At 32.8% G+C, this 21,106-nt stretch overlaps 1 protein-coding gene across 1 annotated transcript; it reads right to left on the bottom strand.

Moving 5' to 3' along the window:
• Nucleotides 1-278: 278 nt before the first annotated feature.
• On the bottom strand, nt 279-5,255 carry LOC104894700 (alpha-(1,4)-fucosyltransferase). Its single transcript, XM_010681007.4, has 3 exons — nt 4,627-5,255; nt 1,166-1,339; nt 279-1,050 (listed from the first exon to the last, which is right to left on the bottom strand). The coding sequence occupies exons 1-3, from the start codon at nt 5,098-5,100 to the stop codon at nt 481-483; spliced, it is 1,218 nt and encodes a 405-aa protein (XP_010679309.2). The 5' UTR covers nt 5,101-5,255; the 3' UTR covers nt 279-480.
• Between the last annotated feature and the right edge of the window lie 15,851 nt (nt 5,256-21,106).

Raw genomic sequence — 21,106 nt, 5'->3', positions numbered from 1 at the left:
TTATGTATCAATTTTGACTAATTTTTTCTACTAATGTATACAACCAAAATGATAACTTCACCCAAAAGTAAAATTTTGGTTTTACTAGCTACATATATTAGTCATGTTAGCTTTTTCCTTTATTTTATATTGAGGTTTGAGCCTTCAACGCCAAAACTGGTTTTACCAAACACCTTTATAACTACCCCAACCAAGTAAATTAGGTAGTTAAACCAAACAATGACCAATTATCAAACATGCTCATACCCATAACATGGGGAAGAGATAGAAGACAAGAATGCCAAATCGAAAAGAAGACTTAACCTAATAATGAATTTCATTCTCACTACAATATGATTACAGTATTTCTCAACATCATACAACCTATATTTGTATTTCTTTTTCCACAACAAATGGACATACATTTACAACAAAATTAGATCCTCAAAATTGAAGAAAAAGATCATAAATCTCTCCTCACCATCATTAATGATCAGCATTTCACAAAGCTCGGGCACTCCGTCCACCCCGTCTACTAACAGCCTCGCACAGGCGGCAAGGCAATGTGTCAATGCTTGTTGCACGAGTCTTTCCGTAATTACCAAGCACACCACATCTTCTCCAAGCATGATACTCAGCATAAGCAACAGGATCATTAGAAAGTGCCTTGATATAAGATGCTAGTTCCTCTAATGAGCTAAACTTACTACCATCTATTATTGAATGTGGAGGCACAAAGTCCCATACATTTGGTGCGCCGAAGTATATGGGGACTGCTCCAGAGTCAAGGGCATAGAATAACTTCTCAGTCACATAACTCTCAGTCATAGTGTTCTCAATGGCAAGGACAAACTTGTAATGAGACATTGCGCAATGTAAATGATCCCACCATTTAGGAGCAGAATTAGGGTCTTTCGCACATTCTGGGTACATATTAAGTGCCTTGTCTAGGCCATTGACATTGTTTAAGCACTTCCCAAAAGAATGATGAGGTAATAAGGAAAGAAATCTCTTGGCAATGTCATTTCTCTCAGGAAGGCAACGCGATGATGACCAGTATACAAGTGTATCCTAGTAACAAAGGGTCAGGCAGTCAGCATCAGATGATCGAAAACCAGTAAGTGAGAGATTTCAAATGTAAGGAGGGGAAAAAAAGTGATGTAAGTTTTGCTAAAAGAGGACTTACATTCTTCTTCCAAGAAGACACATAATAATTTCGATTATTGTGAAAAAGAGCTCCAGCATAAGTTGCCTGAACATCATCCTTGGCATGATAACTAACGAAAATGTCCTCGCGTCCCGATCGTTTCCTACCAGCCTCAAGATCCATGTAAATGCGTAGTGGGTCACCAATGCGTCTCTGTATACTCATGTAAAGTAACCAAATATAAGGCAAGAATAAGACTCACAAAAAGTCACAACTCACAAGTTATTGAGCAATTACTCTAGTTGCTGATAAATTAGGAACATGAGGGGAAAATAGACATCACAACAGGTCAACAGCAAGGCCAAGATTGAACCTCTCAGGACCTTCTTCAGTCTTCTCCCACCCCTTCTCAACAAAAGAAACGGAACATCAAATTTAGCTTTAAAACCTCTCTATAATGACTATATACAACCTCAAGGTATGCCATGGTGCACTATCTAATTTGCATAAAACCTCTAAAGGCTGCACAACCATTCATGTGTACTCACAACTTGAGGCACCCTATTAAATCGGGTATCATGGCATATTGGTGTGCTTGAACTCCGTCTAATAAAGTACAACAGCAATATCAATCTAATGAAAGCTACCACATTAACACTTGGGGCCGACTGTGAAAATTAACATCTGTGAGTGTGAGAAGTAACATGTGTGCTCATAGCTCGGTGTTGTTTCTGCACAATGCTAAGGGGTAATTACCCACCCCCCCCCCCCACCCCCAAAACTTCCCCCAACTAGATCCTTTGATGAAGAGCATCCATCCCCAATTCAGACCTGAAATAAACAAAGTAATATTTCTTTGCTACAGCACCCTATATTCCTATTAGATCAGGTATCATGACATATGGGTGTGCTTGAACCCATGTTGGAATCTTATTGTCGCTTCAATGTGGTACATGACAAGTAGATAAATACACATCCTTGGAGAAGTAACAGAACCAAAAAAAATACGAATGCAGCAAAAAGGATCGACTTTAAACAAAGCTACCCTACTCTATACTCATGGCTTCAAGGCTAAATCGCTTGGAGAGACAATTAAATTCAGGAGCTTTAACCATCTAATACATGATTTGGCTAAAAAATGAAGAAGATATGACTGTTTAATGTTAAACTGTCCTAAGTCACGCTGCCACGTACTGCACCGATGCCAGTTCATTTTCTCCCAGCTAAAATAGTTCTTTTCAGCCCTGCCAGGGAGTACATGGAGCAGAGCCGTGCACCTCTACCTCGCAGATGTCACATGAAATTTGCGCTTTACTTGTCAATTGCACCTTTGTAAATTCATCTTAACCTCGTAAATTAAGAGCCTAAATTTGAGTGCTATAATCTGGTCTATTTGCTATGATCTGGTCTAAATTTCGGTTCTTAATTTACGAGGTTAAGATGAAATTTGAGATGCATCTTAACGTCGTAAATACTACAACTATCATGACACCTATTTCTATTGGATGCCAATTGGTCATTCAATAGAAGAGACATTAAGTTTTCAACTTACAAGTCCCATCTACGATCTCCAGCAGAAGCACCCGGAATGGTGATCTTCCAACAATGCTTATTTGTCAAGAGCACAAATCAAACTTAAGCGGATGAACATATTTTCTCTTCATCTTCATACAACCCAATAAGAGCAGAGATCAAAATAAAGCAATGATTTTTCTTACCAAAACTTGTGATCTCTAGATAGATATTGTTACAAACTCAATGCCTACTTTGTATTACAACTCGAATTAGATGTATCGTCACAAGGGAATATTTCTCTTACAAGACAAAACCACATTAAATCGCAGTTTCAACTACCACATTAAATCAAGTTTCTGAAAACCTGATATATTAGGAACAAAATCAATCAATGAAAAAAAATTAACTCTAGTTTTCTCCAAATACACTGATAATCAAAGGCTCACAGCAGTATAGTTTACCTCAGTACCTAATTGGGTTATTGTTCTTTGCAATCCAAAGAAAATAGGATTTCAACCTACCTGTTGTGCATCTGTGATATGTACTCAATACTCAGCCTGACTCATGCACAACACCATACTTACATCAGTTCCCACAATGGCTGGTTATATTCCTCATAAGGCGAATGTGGAGTAAACTAAGAATGAAGGCATAAAACTATACATCAGTTCCAGCCTCCAGGATGACACAAGCTAGACGCACAACATTGCTAGGGCCACGACTAGCATCTGTTATCGCTTTAACACTCAGCAAGCTGATTCCCAAAAGAAGTCTCCTCCCACTGAGGAGTTGTACACAATAGGAAGTTAAGTTACAAGGGTAAGGGACACATCTAGTGCATATTAAACAAACCGATCATTAAAAGGAAATTGGAATTATTGGCCCGATGTGGTGATTCCATATGTATTTCATCACAAAGAAAGCCCGCTTTCTAGAATTAGGCAAATACGATATTTCTAAACGCTACATATTTCATTATATTCACACCTAAGCAAAAAGCCGTTGGGCATTCGGCAATACTAATATGAGAGAGGCCTTAACTTTCCAACTGCTAAGTCTGTTATCTAATACAAAATTCTCACTAACGGTAATCTTTGTATGCTGATTTTTGTATACCATGTATTTGTTAAACTTGGAAACTCCTATCACAGAAAACATACATGCATATGGTATGAAATTGACAGCCTATTTGACGCACCAAAACTCAAAACTACAGTTACTAAACTACTAAGTATGTGAACTCTTTCTTGATCTCTAGAAAAACCCACTAGAAGCCCAAACCAAACTAGAGCAACAATCTTCGAAATTCTAATCCATCTCACACTAGAGTCTTGACAATTAGTGGTACAGAAACTCAAAGTCTATTTCTTGTTATAACTTGTGTGTAGCGTATGCTTTAGATATAATTCTTTCCCTTGCAACAAAAACCGACACTCTCTAGTCTCTACTACCATGAAACCGCACTTCACCACTCTACCAAAACCGAAACTCCAATTAGCAATTTTGACTGCCACGAGTGTATCTAATTCCAAATCTTCTTACTATTAAATACAAAATCATTCAACTACATATCTCTCATCAATCCCATACAAGATCACTGCAGTATAGTTTACCTCAACTAAAAACAGAACACCTTACTTCATAATTGTCTTCATCCACAGAACAAAAAATCTCAATATCCACATTCCACACCTACCACATTGTGAAACTATAACATGACAATCAAACTAGATCACAACTAATACCCCGAAACTAAAATCCTAGGTCCGCCACTGCACAACTAGCACATCACAATCATAACTCACACACATTTCCAATACTAAACACCCCGAAACTAAAATCCTAAATCCGCCACTGCACAACGAGCACATATCAATCAGAACTCACACACATTTCCAATACCAATAAAATTGTCACAATCATCATAAAATAAATTTATCATTAGAATATAACAAGATTAACAACAACACATGAATTAAGTATACCTGCAAAGGAGGAGTAGTGGTTTCAAACAATAGTGCATCTGGAGGATCAGAAAGAACAGAAGATTTAGTCCAAAAACAGCTCAACCCACATTTACATTCATACAAATTCTCCAAATTATCAGGAATCCAAGTCCACCCTTTAACCAAAACATTTACATGCTTCAATTTCAACTCTTTATCACAACCCACTTCATCAATCCTACTAAATTGCAAAGAAACCGAAGCATTTGAAAAACCCCAATTTTGATACTTTTCCCTAAAATTCGGGCAACCCATTTGAGAATCCCATTTTCTAAACGCACCCAACAAATCGGTAAATGGGTCGGGTTTACTTGATTTGATTGTTTGATCTGTGATAGAAGGAGAAGCAAAAGATGGAACTTGGAAGAATCCAGAAAAGAAGAGTATGAAGAATATAGAAATTGATAGCATGATTGTTATGGAGATTGGGTTTATAAGAGGTTTCGATCGCATGACGTTCTGGGTTTTCTTAGGTTTTCTCTCTCCTCCCAAGTATGTGAGAGAGGAGAAGAGAGAGAAAGTTTAGAGTTTCTGTAACGTTGAACTTTGAAGTTTCTCTTCTGTTGTTTTTCCTACTGTTTTTCCTTTCCCATAATTTTACTCAACTGGAAGTCTGAAACTGGAAGTAATCATCTGTTTTAATTTAGAAGAAAAAAATTTCAGTTGTCAATTTTTAATATTTACAAGATTAGTACGACTATAACTAATTTTAAATCTATTATATTACGTATTTGCTAATTTTGCAGGAAATAATTTTTTAATTTTTTTTTCTGACAACTTAACACCTTTAAAAAAAATCATTTGCGAGAAACCGCCTTAGACCATTTTTAGGTATCAATTAAATGAAGGAATTCAATTAACAACTACCTAAAATAGTAAACTTTCATTATTATCTACTCCCTCCGTTTCGAAATATAAGTCGTTTAAGGTTTTTGCACATAGATTAAGAATTTAGTTAATTTTAGTTAGATTTGCATGGGTAATAAAAATTGACATTAAATATTGTATTGATAATACAAAATAACCTATAAGCTTATCTTGATAATATAAAGTTGCATTTAATCTTACATTGGTATTGTAGAATGTCTTATATTTTGAAGCAAACTATTTTAGCTAAAATGTCTTATAATTTGAAACATAGGGAGTATAATTTATGTAATGAAACTTCCTTCTTTTACGTATTTTGTGTTTTAAAAAAGCTTGGTTAATGCTTGAAAGTGACTTGAGGTGTTTCTTACAAACAATTTACTTTTTAAAGTATTAAGCTGCCAGAAAAAAATTAAGGTTATTTAATGAAAAATTTATATATAAAAGGTTTACTTTGAGAAATCTCCTTATTTTTTGGCAACAAATTAATATACTTCAATTTTAGTGCTTGTCCATTTCCAAATATCCAAGAGTTTGTCTTGTAAGAGAGAATTAGCTCAATAGTGACTAGGTTAATTTTTTCGGTGACTAATTTAATTCATGAGTTCGTATTGTGTCGGACTGGTCCGACACAATATTCTCGTCGGACGACTTCAGTTAGAAGCACTTGTGCTTCAGTTAAACTTACTTGAGTTTTAGTTGGTCTTTATTTTTTTCAGGTAGTCTTCATTTTTGTTTCAGGTAGTCTTCATTTTTTTCCAGATAGTCTTCATTTTTTTTCAGTTGGTTCTTCTGCTTCAGTTAGACTTACTTGGGTTTCAGTTGGTCTTTATTTTTTTTTCAGGTAGTCTTCATTTTTTTTTCAGGTAGTCTTCATTTTTTTTTCAGTTGGTTCTTCTGCTTCAGTTAGACTTACTTGGGTTTCAGTTGGTCTTTATTTTTTTTCAGGTAGTCTTCATTTTGTTTCAGTTGGTCCATTATTTGTTTCAGTTGGTATACATATTACGAAATAAAGTCCAACTGAAACAAAACAAAGTCCAACTGAAACAAAACAAAGTCCAACTGAAACAAAACAAAGTCCAACTGAAAATGGAAAATAGGAAAAGAATGAAGACTGAAATTAAGAATTTCATGAAGAAAACTTCTAACCTCAAAACAAGAAATATGATGGTGTTCTTGATGAATGAGAAACAAGAAGAAGAAATAGTATGGAGATGGGAACTTCTGTAATCAAATATTCTTCATTAGATTTGGAGATGATGTTTCATTTGCACTTGAATCTCCAACTGAAAATCTACCACAATAAACAAAAGAGATGACGAGAAGAGAAAGAAGTTTGGAGAAGGTGGAATTATATTGAGTTGCAGTGGAAGAAGATGAGGTTCGTCGGAAATTTTCATAAGCTACAAATTCATGAATATAGATATAAATGAAAGCAAAATTAAAGGCAATGCAAAAGAAAGGAATCAGGAAGCTGCCATAGTTCAGGAAAGGAGGAGAGAGAGGGAGAAGACAAGGATTTCACCAGAGGAAAATGGAGGTAGGAGGGTAATGTATTGTGTGGTCCGACCAAATGTACGTATTGTGTCAAACGGTCTGACACAATACTTTCACTTAATTCATTTAGTAACTAGGTCGTCTACTTTTATATTAAAATTATGCCATCTCTTCTAACAATTTTTACACATCCAATTTTTGCCCACTTTCAGATCAGATATCCAATTCTTTTTTCCACGTTGAGATTAGCATTCACTACCAGTCTACCACTGTGGAGCATATAATGATATTTATCTCGATCAGTTGATAGTTGATACCATAACTTCTACTAGTGGGTATAGTCTATAGTACAATACAGACTTTGAGTAGCTTAAGCTATAGTATACCTATAAGATGGGTGAGGAATGGCAGTGAATTACTAGTAGTTTCAAAGGACGAGTACGTACATCTACTAGTATTATTATCATATCCTTGATTTTAGTTCTCTAGCTTAGGTAATAGGTCCCCATTCTAACAAAAACGATCAACTAATTTACGTCACATATTATCAATATTTCATGCAACTTGTGAACTTTTGATGAAGGATATATATCTATAATTTTCGGATAATTTCAAAATATATCTAAAATCGGATACATGCATGCATGAAACTTGTTTGTTTGTTTGTTTGTTTTATCATTCTCACTTAGATTCTTGACACAATTCATATTTAGAGAGAATTTTTTCAATTTTTTTCAATTTATAAGAAAAAATATAGTCATGTGGAGTCTTAGTTGATTGTCTCAATTAATACATTATTAATTCAATCGTTATAATTTGTACTGATATGTAATAAAAGATATTTAAGTTTAAAGATGTGCATTGAGATATGTGTATAGAAAAATGAGAAAGATGAAAAAAATATATAAATAGAGGGAGTAATTAAGTAAATGTCTTGAATCTTCCATTGATACGATTTTTATTCACTAATACTTAATTTACAAAGTGAGTAAGCTGGTGATCAACCAAGTGAGATATATAATTGAGAAAAATAGGTTCATTACAAAACATTCACTTGACTTGTTCACGAGTTTTAAAATTTACAAATATACAAATAGTATATTTAATTTCTTTGTTGAAAAAAACTAATTACTTTATTGATATATAATAATTGTAATAAGTCATTAACTAATTATACAGAAATTGTTGAACTAACATTAATATATGATGGAAAGAATTTTTTTATTCATGATGATTAGTGATTTCAATTATTATAATATTCTTATATAATATGATTGCATACATAAATTATTATGGACAGATTATATATGCATATGTAGTTGTATCAAATATATTCCATCTTATATATACTATATAAAATTTTATTGAAAATATAATGACACTTGACATTTAAAAGAAGACTCAATGCAAATGTCTATTCCTCGACTATAAGAAGGGTTTGAGTAAAATTTGGACTTTTTGACTCTCTTTCCCCGATTTCAACTATTTATGACCACTTCTTAATTTCTTTGGCCATGCCCATACCAATATATATATATGTTCAATTATCTACTGTCATTTATGGAAAGAAAATAGCTACTATAGTACATACTACTCTCTCTATTCCTAATATATTTTCTTAAATGGAATTTCCTAGATTATTCTAGAGTCAAACTTTAATTTAAGTATCAATTTTCAATGTACAATATACATATGATCGATATTTGTTTCAATTTATCATTTTCACTATATCAACATTTTAATTTTTTTTAGAAATGTAATAAAAAAATAATAATGGTTAAAGTGTTAAAAAAATAATCAAAAAGACTAAAAGGCCAAATAGAAGGAGGCGGTATATGACAAACCTAAATCCTACCCCTTTTATAGCTTATAATACTTGTGTTGTTTGTATTTCATTCCGTGATCCTTAATATCTTTAATTACACAATAGCAAAAAAATTAAAATTTTATGTTCTTGATACAGATTAAAGCGAATTTGATCAAACAAAATCACGCATGACTATATTTTAATAATTTTTCGCCAACCAAACATAATTCCCTACATGCAGTCTACACACCCCAAACATAAATATCCACAGTATGTTTGGTGTACTAATAAATAGCACCTTTCACCTTATTGGCTACCTAAAGCTAAATATATAAGTACTTGATCAACAAAAAAGAAACAAGCAAGAATAATAAAACATCACCAATTTACCACCCATTAATACTACTAGTCATATACTCATATTGTCTTGTTCGATTTATTTCACAAGTATGGTAGCCTTCTGCCACTTTCCATGTGAAATTCTGGGATAGATAAATTCAATTATCACCGTACCACATCTTTCTATCTCTAAATTTATCCTTACAATCATAAGTAATTTACACCTACAATAATCTTCTTCAATCTTCATGCACTGTATTTTTTTGCATGGACATGAACACTTCCACGTTACTTCCATCTCCTGTATTCTGCACCGACCTTTTTATCTTCCCTCTTATAAATAATTACCACCTTCATATATATTCTTAGACTTACATATATATATATACATGCACATATCTTTTAGGCACACTCCTCAAAAATACTTATATCTCAATATCCTTACATTATAATTACCTATAGTTTGTATGAAACATGCCCAAAAGAGTTGAGGCAGAAGGTAGTTTAAAGGCACCAAAGGGACACTTTGTGGTGTATGTAGGAAACAAAATGACAAGGTATATTTTGCCTACATACTTCTTACGAAGCGCGATTTTTCAACAGTTGTTAGAGAATGCTGCAGATGAATATGGGTTTGATTGCCAAGAGAAGCTTGTTCTTCCTTGTGATGAGTATAGCTTCAATGGAGTGATTTCTACCTTGGCTAAAAGGTCATGATATCTATCATAACATGCATGTAATAATGTTTTAATCGCTTAAGGATCTGTTTTTTTTAATATGGTAAAGAGAAGTGTACGTCCTATTAGACTAGAACCCTATATAGGTTAATCCGACCAAGTTAGTTTGTGGAGTTTGATTATCTCGGACCTCAATCTTGAGATTGTGAGATATAATTAAATGTTTATCATTAGATCAAACAATGCTCATGAGCTAACTAGGCACGTGAATCTTAGACTTGTGTTTTTAATTTGATCAATAATGTATTGCACTCTTTTAACTTTTGGTTTCATATGTAAGGTAAATTAGTATATGAGAAATTCTCTATGATAATCTTTCGAGTATTATTTTGGTCGTATATGAATGTGATGATAATCTCTTTCTTACTTCGTCTATTCACATGCAACGATAATATTATTGTTCAAGTGGTGATGAGCGTGCTATTACAATGGCTTTAAGAACACATAAAATTATAAAAATGCAACTCATACATTTATGCATGTTATGATCCATAGAAATCAATGACATTGAAGGAGATTAATCTAGTCATTGTACGTAGGACATCCATGCGCAAATGTGAATTATGTGGTCATATAATCATATTTAGTTACTACATACTTCTGCCTACGTATTTTTTTTCAGCATTATTGCATCATATGGTTGAATTATTTGAATATTAATGGTTTACACCCTTGGCCCTAAGAAATATACCGTATGTAAATGTTATATACCGTATGTAAATATTCTTTTCTATTTTATAATGTATTAAACTACTATAATCATTAATATCTTTGATTATAAATGTTATATACCGTATGTAGTATGAATGATAATGTTTTAAGGGAATACAAGCTAAGTAGTATATTTAAACAAAAAAAAATACACATAGTATATATTATGATGTATAGAGAATTGAAAAAGGTATTAATAATATACATATATAGAATTTGATTATATATTATCAATACCTTTTTAATTTGTTATCACAAAAAAATAATGTGTGTTCTCTATGATGTTCTAATTTGATTCTATAATGCTCTTTATAAGGTTTAAAAACTTCTAATTTAATTTGTGACAACACGCATCTTTAATTTCATTTTTTTGGTCTATAGAAAACTACAAATTAAATTAGAGGACACTGATAAAATTGAGATTCAATTAGGAACCTTAAAGCTAGTTTTATCAAGTAAACTTGTTGAAATCAACTACAACGAGCATATCTTTTGTTCACGAAAGGTGCCTTGATTATAAGGTCATTAATATATGATCATATTATGATACTAGTAACATCATTCATCATACACTCCGGAATCGTATGTGAATTACACATTAAATGTGTTTATTATATACTCCCTCCGTTTCCTAAAGATCTTCCCTCTTTCCGTTTAAGGGTGTTTCCACTTTCCAAAAGATCTTCCCTCTTTTGCTTTATTCCTTATTTGGCAAAACAAATTTTCCTATTTACCCTCTCATGTCACTATCATATGGTCCACCATTACCTTATTAATTCAATTTTACTCCCTTTCTCTCTCCTACTTTAACCCCTTTTTATTTGTTTATTTGTCTTAACCCCTTTCTCTCTCCTACTTTACTCACACCATGCCCCACACAACTTGATTTTCCTTGGTATCTGTAGGAACAGTAAGTGGGAAGATCTTTAGGAAACGGAGGGAGTACATAGCTTATATTATTTGTATATAATTTTTCTATTCTCTATAATTGTATTAGTAAAAAAATTATATAAGTGATATCTTTAAATATTCATTTTATTAATTTTAAAAAATGGTTAAAATAAGGTACGTAAAAAGTGTAAAGGAAAAATATCGTTGCAGTTTCTAAAATTAACAATTTATAAACAATAAAAGTGTTTAAATCTTATATATGTTTCACTTTTTTGTATCATTATTTGCAACTCGATATTATTGGTTATTTGGTTCACATCATTAGCTTCAAACAAACTTCTTACTTTAAATAGATCACTATGGTAAAAAAGAACGACATACATCAACCAATAAAATTGAGTGATATTGGCATAAATAATAATACAAATAAGTGGGAATAAATGTTTGTGGAGTATTTGGAAGCTAGGAACGCAACTCAATTATCTTTGAGGAAAATGTGCTTAATTTAAATCGAATTTATTATAGAGCCTGACATTTGTATTTGGAATGGACTACGCGAAATACGATGGATTTTTCCTTCACTATCTCTTCATTTCCTCCTTGCAGGTCCCTTACTTACATCACAGTTAGCTGGCAGCCTCCACCTCCCAATTACTTCAAGCTAAACTTTGATGGCTCAGTCATTGACTCTTCAGCCGCTGCCGGTGTTGCCATTCGCAACTCCACTGGTCTTCTTGTGGCAGCTCAAGTTTATCGATTTGGCCAAACCTCAGCTCTCGTTGCTGAAGCCTGGGGATTAAAAAATGGATTGATACTTGCCATTCAGCAGCATATACAAGATCTATATATTGAAGGAGATAATCAAGTAATTATAAGAGTATTGCAAGGGCATTACAATTGCCCCTGGACTATCCAAACCCTAATTGATGACATCCGGCATTTGCTTCGACAGTTTAGATTCTACACCATCAAGCATATTTTCCGGGAAGCTAATCGGGTAGCAGATCTTCTATCAAAAAAAGGTCACAATATTTCTGCTGCTTCGCTAGACGTGGATGTTTCTACGGAACCTTTGTTAAATAAATTAGTTCTTCTGGATTCGTTAGGAATCTCCCTTAAGAGAAGGGTGTCCTAACTTTCTTTATGTACCAAAAAAAAAAAAAAAAAAAAAAAAAGTGGGAATAAATAAAAAAAAGTTCCACAAAGAAGTATATGATACCATATCTCGTTTTAGTATTAATGGCACATGCATACCATGTCTTGTTGAAGTATTGAACTAATGTGATACATAAATGTCAAGAAAATAAGAATAACATCAATATGATAGTGACTGGAATGAAGTAGCTAACTAATATAACTAGCTGGCTGGCCGGATCATCAGATCATTAAAACCTAGATATAATGGTTGTGTTAGTTGCTAATTTGCTATACAACGTACTACGACCGGCCATGCAAATCATCACGACTAGTTCTGGTACTCCTATAGTCCTATACTCCTATGACCTTGTGGAGTATTTCATTCACATATACTCTGAGCCATGATAGGATATGTTCGGTATTCCCTCTGATTTTTATTAGTTTATTCGTTTTTTTTGCATAAAATTTTAGAAGAAACAATGTTGTGGGATATAGAAGGAAAGACAAACTATTATTTTATGTTAAAGTTGAATGTATGTGTGATGGAAAGTTAGTGGTCTTATTTCAAAAAATAGAAACAAAAGAAATGCGTAAATAATAAGGGACATGCCAAAAAAGAATTAATACAGATGATAAACTAATAAAGACTGGAGGTAGTACATGTTTGTTTATACTATTAACGAGCGAGAACGACTATAACGATCAATAACCTCATGGCTCATGATATATACCATATGTAAATGTTCTCTCCACAGAACTCCATCACGCACGTAGACTCTCTAATATAATTGAACACTAATATGACCTTATATCATCATATATAATTATTTGGCTATCATCTCATCGTATTAATCTACTTAAAGAGCGAGAGTGAGAAATATCTTACTCCCTCCGTCTTTTTCTATTTGCTACATTTTGCCATTTAGGGGTGTTTCAATTTATTTGCTACATTTGCAAATATTTTCATATATAATACATAGGTCCCACACTTTATTTACAAATTTGCCATCACTCCCTTCTTGATTTTGTAAATGTTTCCATATATAATACATAGGTCCCACAATTTACCTATTTGCTTTTTTGTTAATTCCATTTATGTCAATGGTCCCCACTCCCTCCTTGGTCTTTGTGAAAAAGTGCTTGTAGCAAATAAAAAAAGACGGAGGGAGTAATTGGTTAGAGTTTTCCTCTAAATTTTAGGAGATTCTATTGTCGATTTTCATCACCCATTCTAGTGATTCTCTAGCATCCAAAAAAATTACTTAAAGAGCAAATGAAATGTATGGACGATGGTCACTGGTTCTTGAACCACTAACAAGATTGATTGGTTATTAATTGGAAATTTTAAGTAGATCAATATTAAGTATATGATGATGACTAGTCAAATTTCTTTTACACCCTGACCAATTGCTTTCTTTCTAAATTACTACTTCCTCCGTTTTTTTAAGTAGAGGTAACATTTGACTTTTCACACTTAGAGACACAATTTTGACCCACAATATCTTTATTTTTATAAATGTAAAAAAAATACAATTACATATTTGGCAAATCTATGTCAAGACGAATCCAACGAGATCCCACATGACTATTGAAGTATTGATGGTCAAAAGATGGTAGATAAACAGTACCCAAAGGGCCAAAGTCAACATGTTACATCTAAAAAACAACGGAGGGACTATAATTTTATGATAGTGTCAAATCTTTAAAACTTTTAGCCCTGGTCAGTAGTCATATTATGGATCCATTAGTTTGCATATTTTTGAATGCATGCAAGCGTCTTTGAACGAAAAGAATAAACTTTGGACAATTAAAACAGGATATCATGGGAGCTTTAAGTGTGGAACACTTTTCCAAACAACTACGTTGCTTTAGCTCTTATTAACAGCAAAACAAGCAATACCATTGAGTTTTCATAATTCTTTATACACAATCTATCATGCTCTCCAACATTTCTAATTTTGCCGTCTACCTACCGGCGACCGCAGTATAATCTAGGCAGCCTTTAATTTATCTAACTATTAAGCTACATAAGTATTGTTTTATATCGATTCTTTTTTTGTACGGTTTTCAAGACGCATATTTAAACTTTGATATTTTCAATTTTTGATTGATAAAAGTATAAAATATTGGTATTATGAAAGTATTGATTGAGACAAACCTAATAAGATCTCACATAAGTATATTTTTTTGTATATATTAATGAGAATATTTGGTCAAATTTTTTTAATTTAATCTTAAGAAAGAAATACAAGCACTATATTATAAGAAGGATGAAGTATATACTAAAGGTAACAGTAATTGAAAATCACGAGCTTCCTAAATTTGAAATTCTTAAGTTTACCAAACAATGAATTTGATTTTAGATTTCATGATTTGAGAATACAAATTTCAGATGAATCATTTCAAATGAAATGCTCATTCCCAAACACTACCTTCATGAATTACATTTATTCCATTTTAAAATAGAGGGGAGAGAGCATCATCATATATTCACATCACATATTCACATCTACAAATAGTAAAGGGCCTGTTCTCTTCGGCATAAAACAGCTGAACTGAACTGAACTGAATTGAACTGAACTGAACTGATCTGAACTGAACTGAATTGAACTGTACTGAACTATAATGAATAGTGATATGTGAAAGTAAAAGTATTGTCAAAAGCTGAACTGAACTGATCTGATCTGAACTGAATTGATATGATCTGAACTGAACTGAACTGAAAATAAGCTGGGGTCAACAGGCCCGTAATGTCAAATGTGTATTATTGGAGATTTGAAATTCTATAATACTACTGTTTCATATGATAGCAACAATTAGCATGAATATAATGTGACACTTCGTTCCCTTATTTAGTTATTTTCTATTGACTATTGGATTATTGGATAAGATCTCCACCTCATTTGATCATGTTATCCTCTTTCTATTATTACTCAACTCGAGTTTAGGTCAGTTTTTTGTTTGTTCCCTGTGGACTGTGGTATCTATTGCGCATTTTGCTTTATTATTGTAGATTTGGAGTATTAGAGAGGATTTAAAGAGCAACTTTTTGAATTGTGAGAAAGATCTCTAATATTTTCCTTGTCGATATTATTCAATAATATATGTCTTTAGTTTTCCTAACTAAAATTTCGACCTTCAACTAATTCTAATTTTTCGTTGTTCTTGTCTTCAATGTGTCTTGTAGTCTCTATAATCACGTCTTGGCTCTTTAAAGACGTTGATAAGTAGAAATGTTCTGTCATTGTACTCATTGATAAGTGGAAAAATTATTTTGGAGGATGAACTTATACAAAAGAAACTATGTCGAATTTGGCCAAATTTATCAAACAAGGCCCCTCGAAAGTGGGGTGGGGAAAGGGGTTGAAATTTTAAAATTTTTCACTTTCAAAGTTGCCTACTCTCTTATTATTGAATGTTCATTGGTTAGGAATACATTGAAATTATTTCATTATGTCACTTCTCCCTTCAATTTATTGCGTACATATTAATATTTTATTCTAATGTGTCTAATATTAATATTATAGGAAAAATTGATTTAATCAGTCCCAACTATGAGCGTCCTGACAAAAACAGTCTCTATTGTTTTTTATTGTTCAGTCTCAATTTTAGAGGGTATTTTACAATACTAGTCCCGACAGGTTTCTAACCTGCTATAGCAGGTAAACTTGCCAAAAAAATTCCCTTTTTTTCTATCTTCTTCCTCCTTTTTCCTCCCTCCTCACTTCACTGCTCCCTACTCCTCTCCCCTGCCACCCAACCCCCTCCCCTTCCACCCCACTACCCCCTCAACCACCTCCACTAACTATCACCGCTCTCCACCACCCTCTCTACCATACCCAAAACCCTTTTCTCTTCCTCTTTCCATGCGTTCATCTTCATCATCACCCACCTCCTGCTTCATCTTCTTCGTGACTTCATCTCCTTAAGCAACATATTTTCTTGGGCTCCATTGATCACCAAGGTATACAAATTGAGGTATAATTCCTCACTCGATTAAAATCAAAACCCCAAATCCCCCAAAGAACCCCAAACCCCGTCACTCTTTTTTTTCCTTTGCGGCTATGTTTCCTCCTGTCGTCGATGTTGCCTCGGACCACTTGCTTCCCCACTGTTCGTCCGGTCGCCGGTGATGCACGTTGATGCCGCCACCGCTCTTGGTGTTTGACGCTGCTTCCCCTAATTTCTTTCCCTTTTGTTCGACTTGTTTGTTGGTGTCGTGAGTGGTGCTACTGCCACTGTTCCGGTTTCGTCTTCGCCAGTTGTGGCTCTTCGGTGTGCTAAATCCCTTGCCCCGTCCTTCCCTCACCTCGTTTTATGGTGTTTTGCGTCCCTACTCCCTGTTGCTGCTCTGCGCGTGTTGTCATCGTTGCTGCCACCGTGTATCTGTTGTGCTGGTTGTGTGGGGTTGTGGGGTGGGAAGATATGTGGCAGAGCAGGGGAGATGAGGTGGCAGGGGAGGGGGAAGAGGGGGATTAAGGAGAGAAAAAAAAGGTATTAAAACAGTAAAAAAAGAAATAAAAATTGTTAAAAAAATATTGACCTCTTAAACCGGATACTGGTTAACCTTGATCGTTATTGTAAAATACCCCCAAAAGTTGGGATTGAACAATAATAAATTGAAGTTAGGACTATTTTTATCAGGACGCCCATAGTTAGGACTGATTAAATCAAATTTTCCAATATTATAAAGTAAGGAGAAGACGTCCTAATTGACTAAAACCTCGCACAGGTCAACATGGCCCGAATTTGCAAACAAGGCCCCTAAAAATAGGAAGAATAATAAGGAGAAATCTCCACTGCCAAAGTGACTATAATGCCTTACTTTCTATATGATCTATACCTCTAAAATGATGGTATATCCCCCCAAGCGAGTTTAGTGGTGTCTCGTGACAAATAATTGGATGATCCGTGCAATCTATACGTAGTATGCCGCATGATGCATGGTATTACGCCATTATCAATGGGTTAATGTTGACCCTTTGCGGATTAATATATAATTAATGGCCATAAAAATGCTCCTTTTCCTGTCTTTCTCTGCAGAATATTGGCATGGAATCTTGCATATGGACCTCCCAATTGCTCCCTTTATTATTTTCATTTGTCTTATGCAATATAAAACAAAAACCAAATATTCATGCAGTGTTTTATCTTTTGTGGCATATGACAAATAATCAATTTCAAGAAAGTTAAATTATATTTATATATAAGTATGGGTCTAGAACTATCTTCCCTCCAAATTTCACCACCAAAATCACAATTGGATGCTTGCAAGTGTATAACATTGTTGAAAACCTCTAGATGACCTAGCAATACTTTTGCATGTAAGTTTTTCTTGTTTTTTTTTTGTTATTATCCATTTTTCGGCAATATATATATCTACATCTAGAGTCATGAACTCCATTTTAACTATATATACTAGTTCTATATGCATATGATGCGTGCGGAAACAAACAAAAGGTCAATCGCGTAATAATATATATAAAAAATTATTTATAAAGTTCATTGTATATTTTTTTCTGTTTTTTGAAAGCCAATAAATCAATGATGATGTAAATATTTTGTTAATTGGGGATAAAAGATGTTGAATTTGAATTTTATTACTTGAGGGTATAAAAGGAATTACTATTTTTGATGTCCCCCTCCTCTTCCCTTATATAATAGAGATACTCTAAAAAGCCTATAAAAAATTATTATAATTGAATTAGATTATAGATTATAATCAAAACAATCATTCGGTACGTAGAGTAGTAGACCAAATTTTTATATCCCAATTTCCGTGACATAATATAGCTATATCGCAACTAATCATTCCGTGTCATAATATAGCTATATCTTCTAGGCTTTTAGCTCATAAACTATGTTTTTAATCACTTAAGTAATTAAAGAAAGATTTTTTTTTCTTTCCTAACAAGCTCAACATGGAAATAAATTATTTTATCTCTATGTAAATTCAATAATAATATTATAGATTACTTTATGCAGAGGAGATACTTTGCTTTAATTTTGTCGTATTATGAATTCACAAATTCTTGGGTGAAACTGTTACACCATAATTTATGGTGTAAGAATTCACAAACTACCGTTTCTTTTGTAAAAAGAACTCAAATGACACGAAATAAATAACAAAATTATACGAGATAGTCGAGATTCATGTCATTATATGTATAGCTCGTATTACTCTTGGTGAATTCTATATCATTATGCATGTTACACAATAAGTTATGGTGTAATATATTATTACACATTTACACCCAAGACACGGTTCTTATAAATTTGTGGTTGTTTATAATTTTACATCTTATATGGTTAAACTTTCAATTTAAAGGATGACAAACCTTTTTCTTTTATTTGGTAACTTGTCTTTGTAGTGTTCAGCAGTGACTAACTATTAATTAGCTCGAGTATCATCATAAGATTCCAATATAAACTATAAATTTGTTTATTATTTTATGCGACAGAGAATAAATCAATAAATCCAAGATAAACTATCGATTTGTTAGCATCTCCAATGTATGAAATAACTTGTCTTTGGTATTTTTTTGTATCTATGACCAATAGTTACCATAAGTCTGACCATATACTAATTTATTATGGAGTAGTAGTTAACGATGATAGATGATAGGCACTAATAACCGGAGATTGCCAATATATGAAAATGACATATGATCTTCAACTAAAAAACCTCTCCAATTAATAAAAAGTCAACCTCTTTTATTTAAATTTCAATAGTTGATATTGTTCATCTATTTTGTAGAGTTATTTTACAACTCTAGAGAATCCAAATACACCGAACAAGTAATAAAATTAGCAGGGCTTCCTATTCGGAAGCCAAATATATTTATTGATTTTTCATATCCTCTAAGTCCTAAGATTTTACGAAATTTATAAGATATTCCTACGGTTTAAATAATCCATTGTGTACTAGTGTTGACTCTCTCAACTTAAATGATATGAAATAACGTGAACGGTTAAACCCCAACCTAATTCGCATATTAACACACGCTATATCAAAAAATGTCATTTTATAGCGATATGATTCGCCTTTTAATCTGCAGCAAAATAGTTTTAATAGTGGTCTAAGTACCTCTTAGGCAATTTTTTATGCTTCTAAAATACTTTGTTGGCCATAATGTAAAATATTAGGGGGAATTAGTATATGAGTCAACTGATTTTGAGTACTTTGTTTTGGCGAAATCAATACTAGTAAATAATTATTGAGGGTGTTTAGTATATTATATCCAAACCTAACCTAATAAATTTTGAACCCATCGTACATTTTGTAAAACCTCAGGGATACATGATGGAAAAATTCGATGTATATTTTTGATTGTGCGCTTCTCTTCAAGTGTTGGATTTTCGGCATTTTCCTTTGATGTTTGACGTGAAAAATACATCTCGAGCCATAAACAAGTTATGCCCTATTTTACAAAAAGAATCTCAATTTTAGATCATACACGTATGAAATTTTGACAAACTTTATGAGTGTTTTTAATTTGTTATGTTGTCCTTCGAAAAAAAAAATTCTTGTGTTGTGAAATTTGCTACTTTTGTACTAATTAATGATGAATAAAATAAATATTACAACACCTCAATGGCTCAATAAAATCTTACAAAAAAATTTCTATTTCCTACCACTTATATCTCCCACCCACACTAGGATATTTGTCAAGATAATTGATCTAGAATTGGAAGAGATGGAGAAGTAGCGAGAGCTCAATTTTTTTTTCTCATAATAGATTTATATTACTCATATGATAATACTAGTTTTATATGCACGCGATACGTTCGAAGACATGTAAAACTTTATTTTTTTTGAGGGGTGTAAAAAAAATAAATTAATTATTAATTATATCTAATAAATTTAGGAATTTTAAAATTGTTGACATTATTATAGGAAGTTTGTCAAACTTGAAAGCATTTTCTTTGATAAATCAAGCTTTGGAATCTTTCTTCTCATTCTTTCCATTACTTTTAACTTTGGATGAGGTTGACTCTTGAAAATGATATATAAAAAAAATCAAGATAAATTAAGGAAAATAGGTCAATCATATATTCTTTTGGTGATGGATGTTTGTGGGGCCCTATTAAGTGTAGTCAATGACTCAATATTGCCTGTTGCAATCAACTTGTGCAGTCTAGTGTCTACCAATTGTGTCATTGTAATATTGTATGACAAACTTAGCGACCTAATTCATTGTGTACACATATTAATTAACAGAGTCATCAATAGCTAATACTCATCATGGAAAATTAATAGTAAATAAAATAGGAGTAATATTACAATTAATCTCTCGTATAATCATATCATAGTGTATTTAGTACAATCTATGTCAACTAGTTTAATTGATTAAAGTTTTGGGAGGTGATGTCCAAGACTCGAGATCAAATTATGTCTATATTATACTCCCTCCATTCCCTAAAGATATTCTTACTCACTGTTCCTACAGATACCAAGGAAAATCAAGTTGGG

The sequence above is a fragment of the Beta vulgaris genome, chromosome 1 (genome assembly GCF_026745355.1).
Source record: "Beta vulgaris subsp. vulgaris cultivar EL10 chromosome 1, EL10.2, whole genome shotgun sequence".
NCBI lineage: Eukaryota > Viridiplantae > Streptophyta > Magnoliopsida > Caryophyllales > Amaranthaceae > Beta > Beta vulgaris.
The sequence above is the reverse complement of the archived record's forward strand: the minus strand, read 5'-3'. Positions and strand labels throughout refer to the sequence as shown.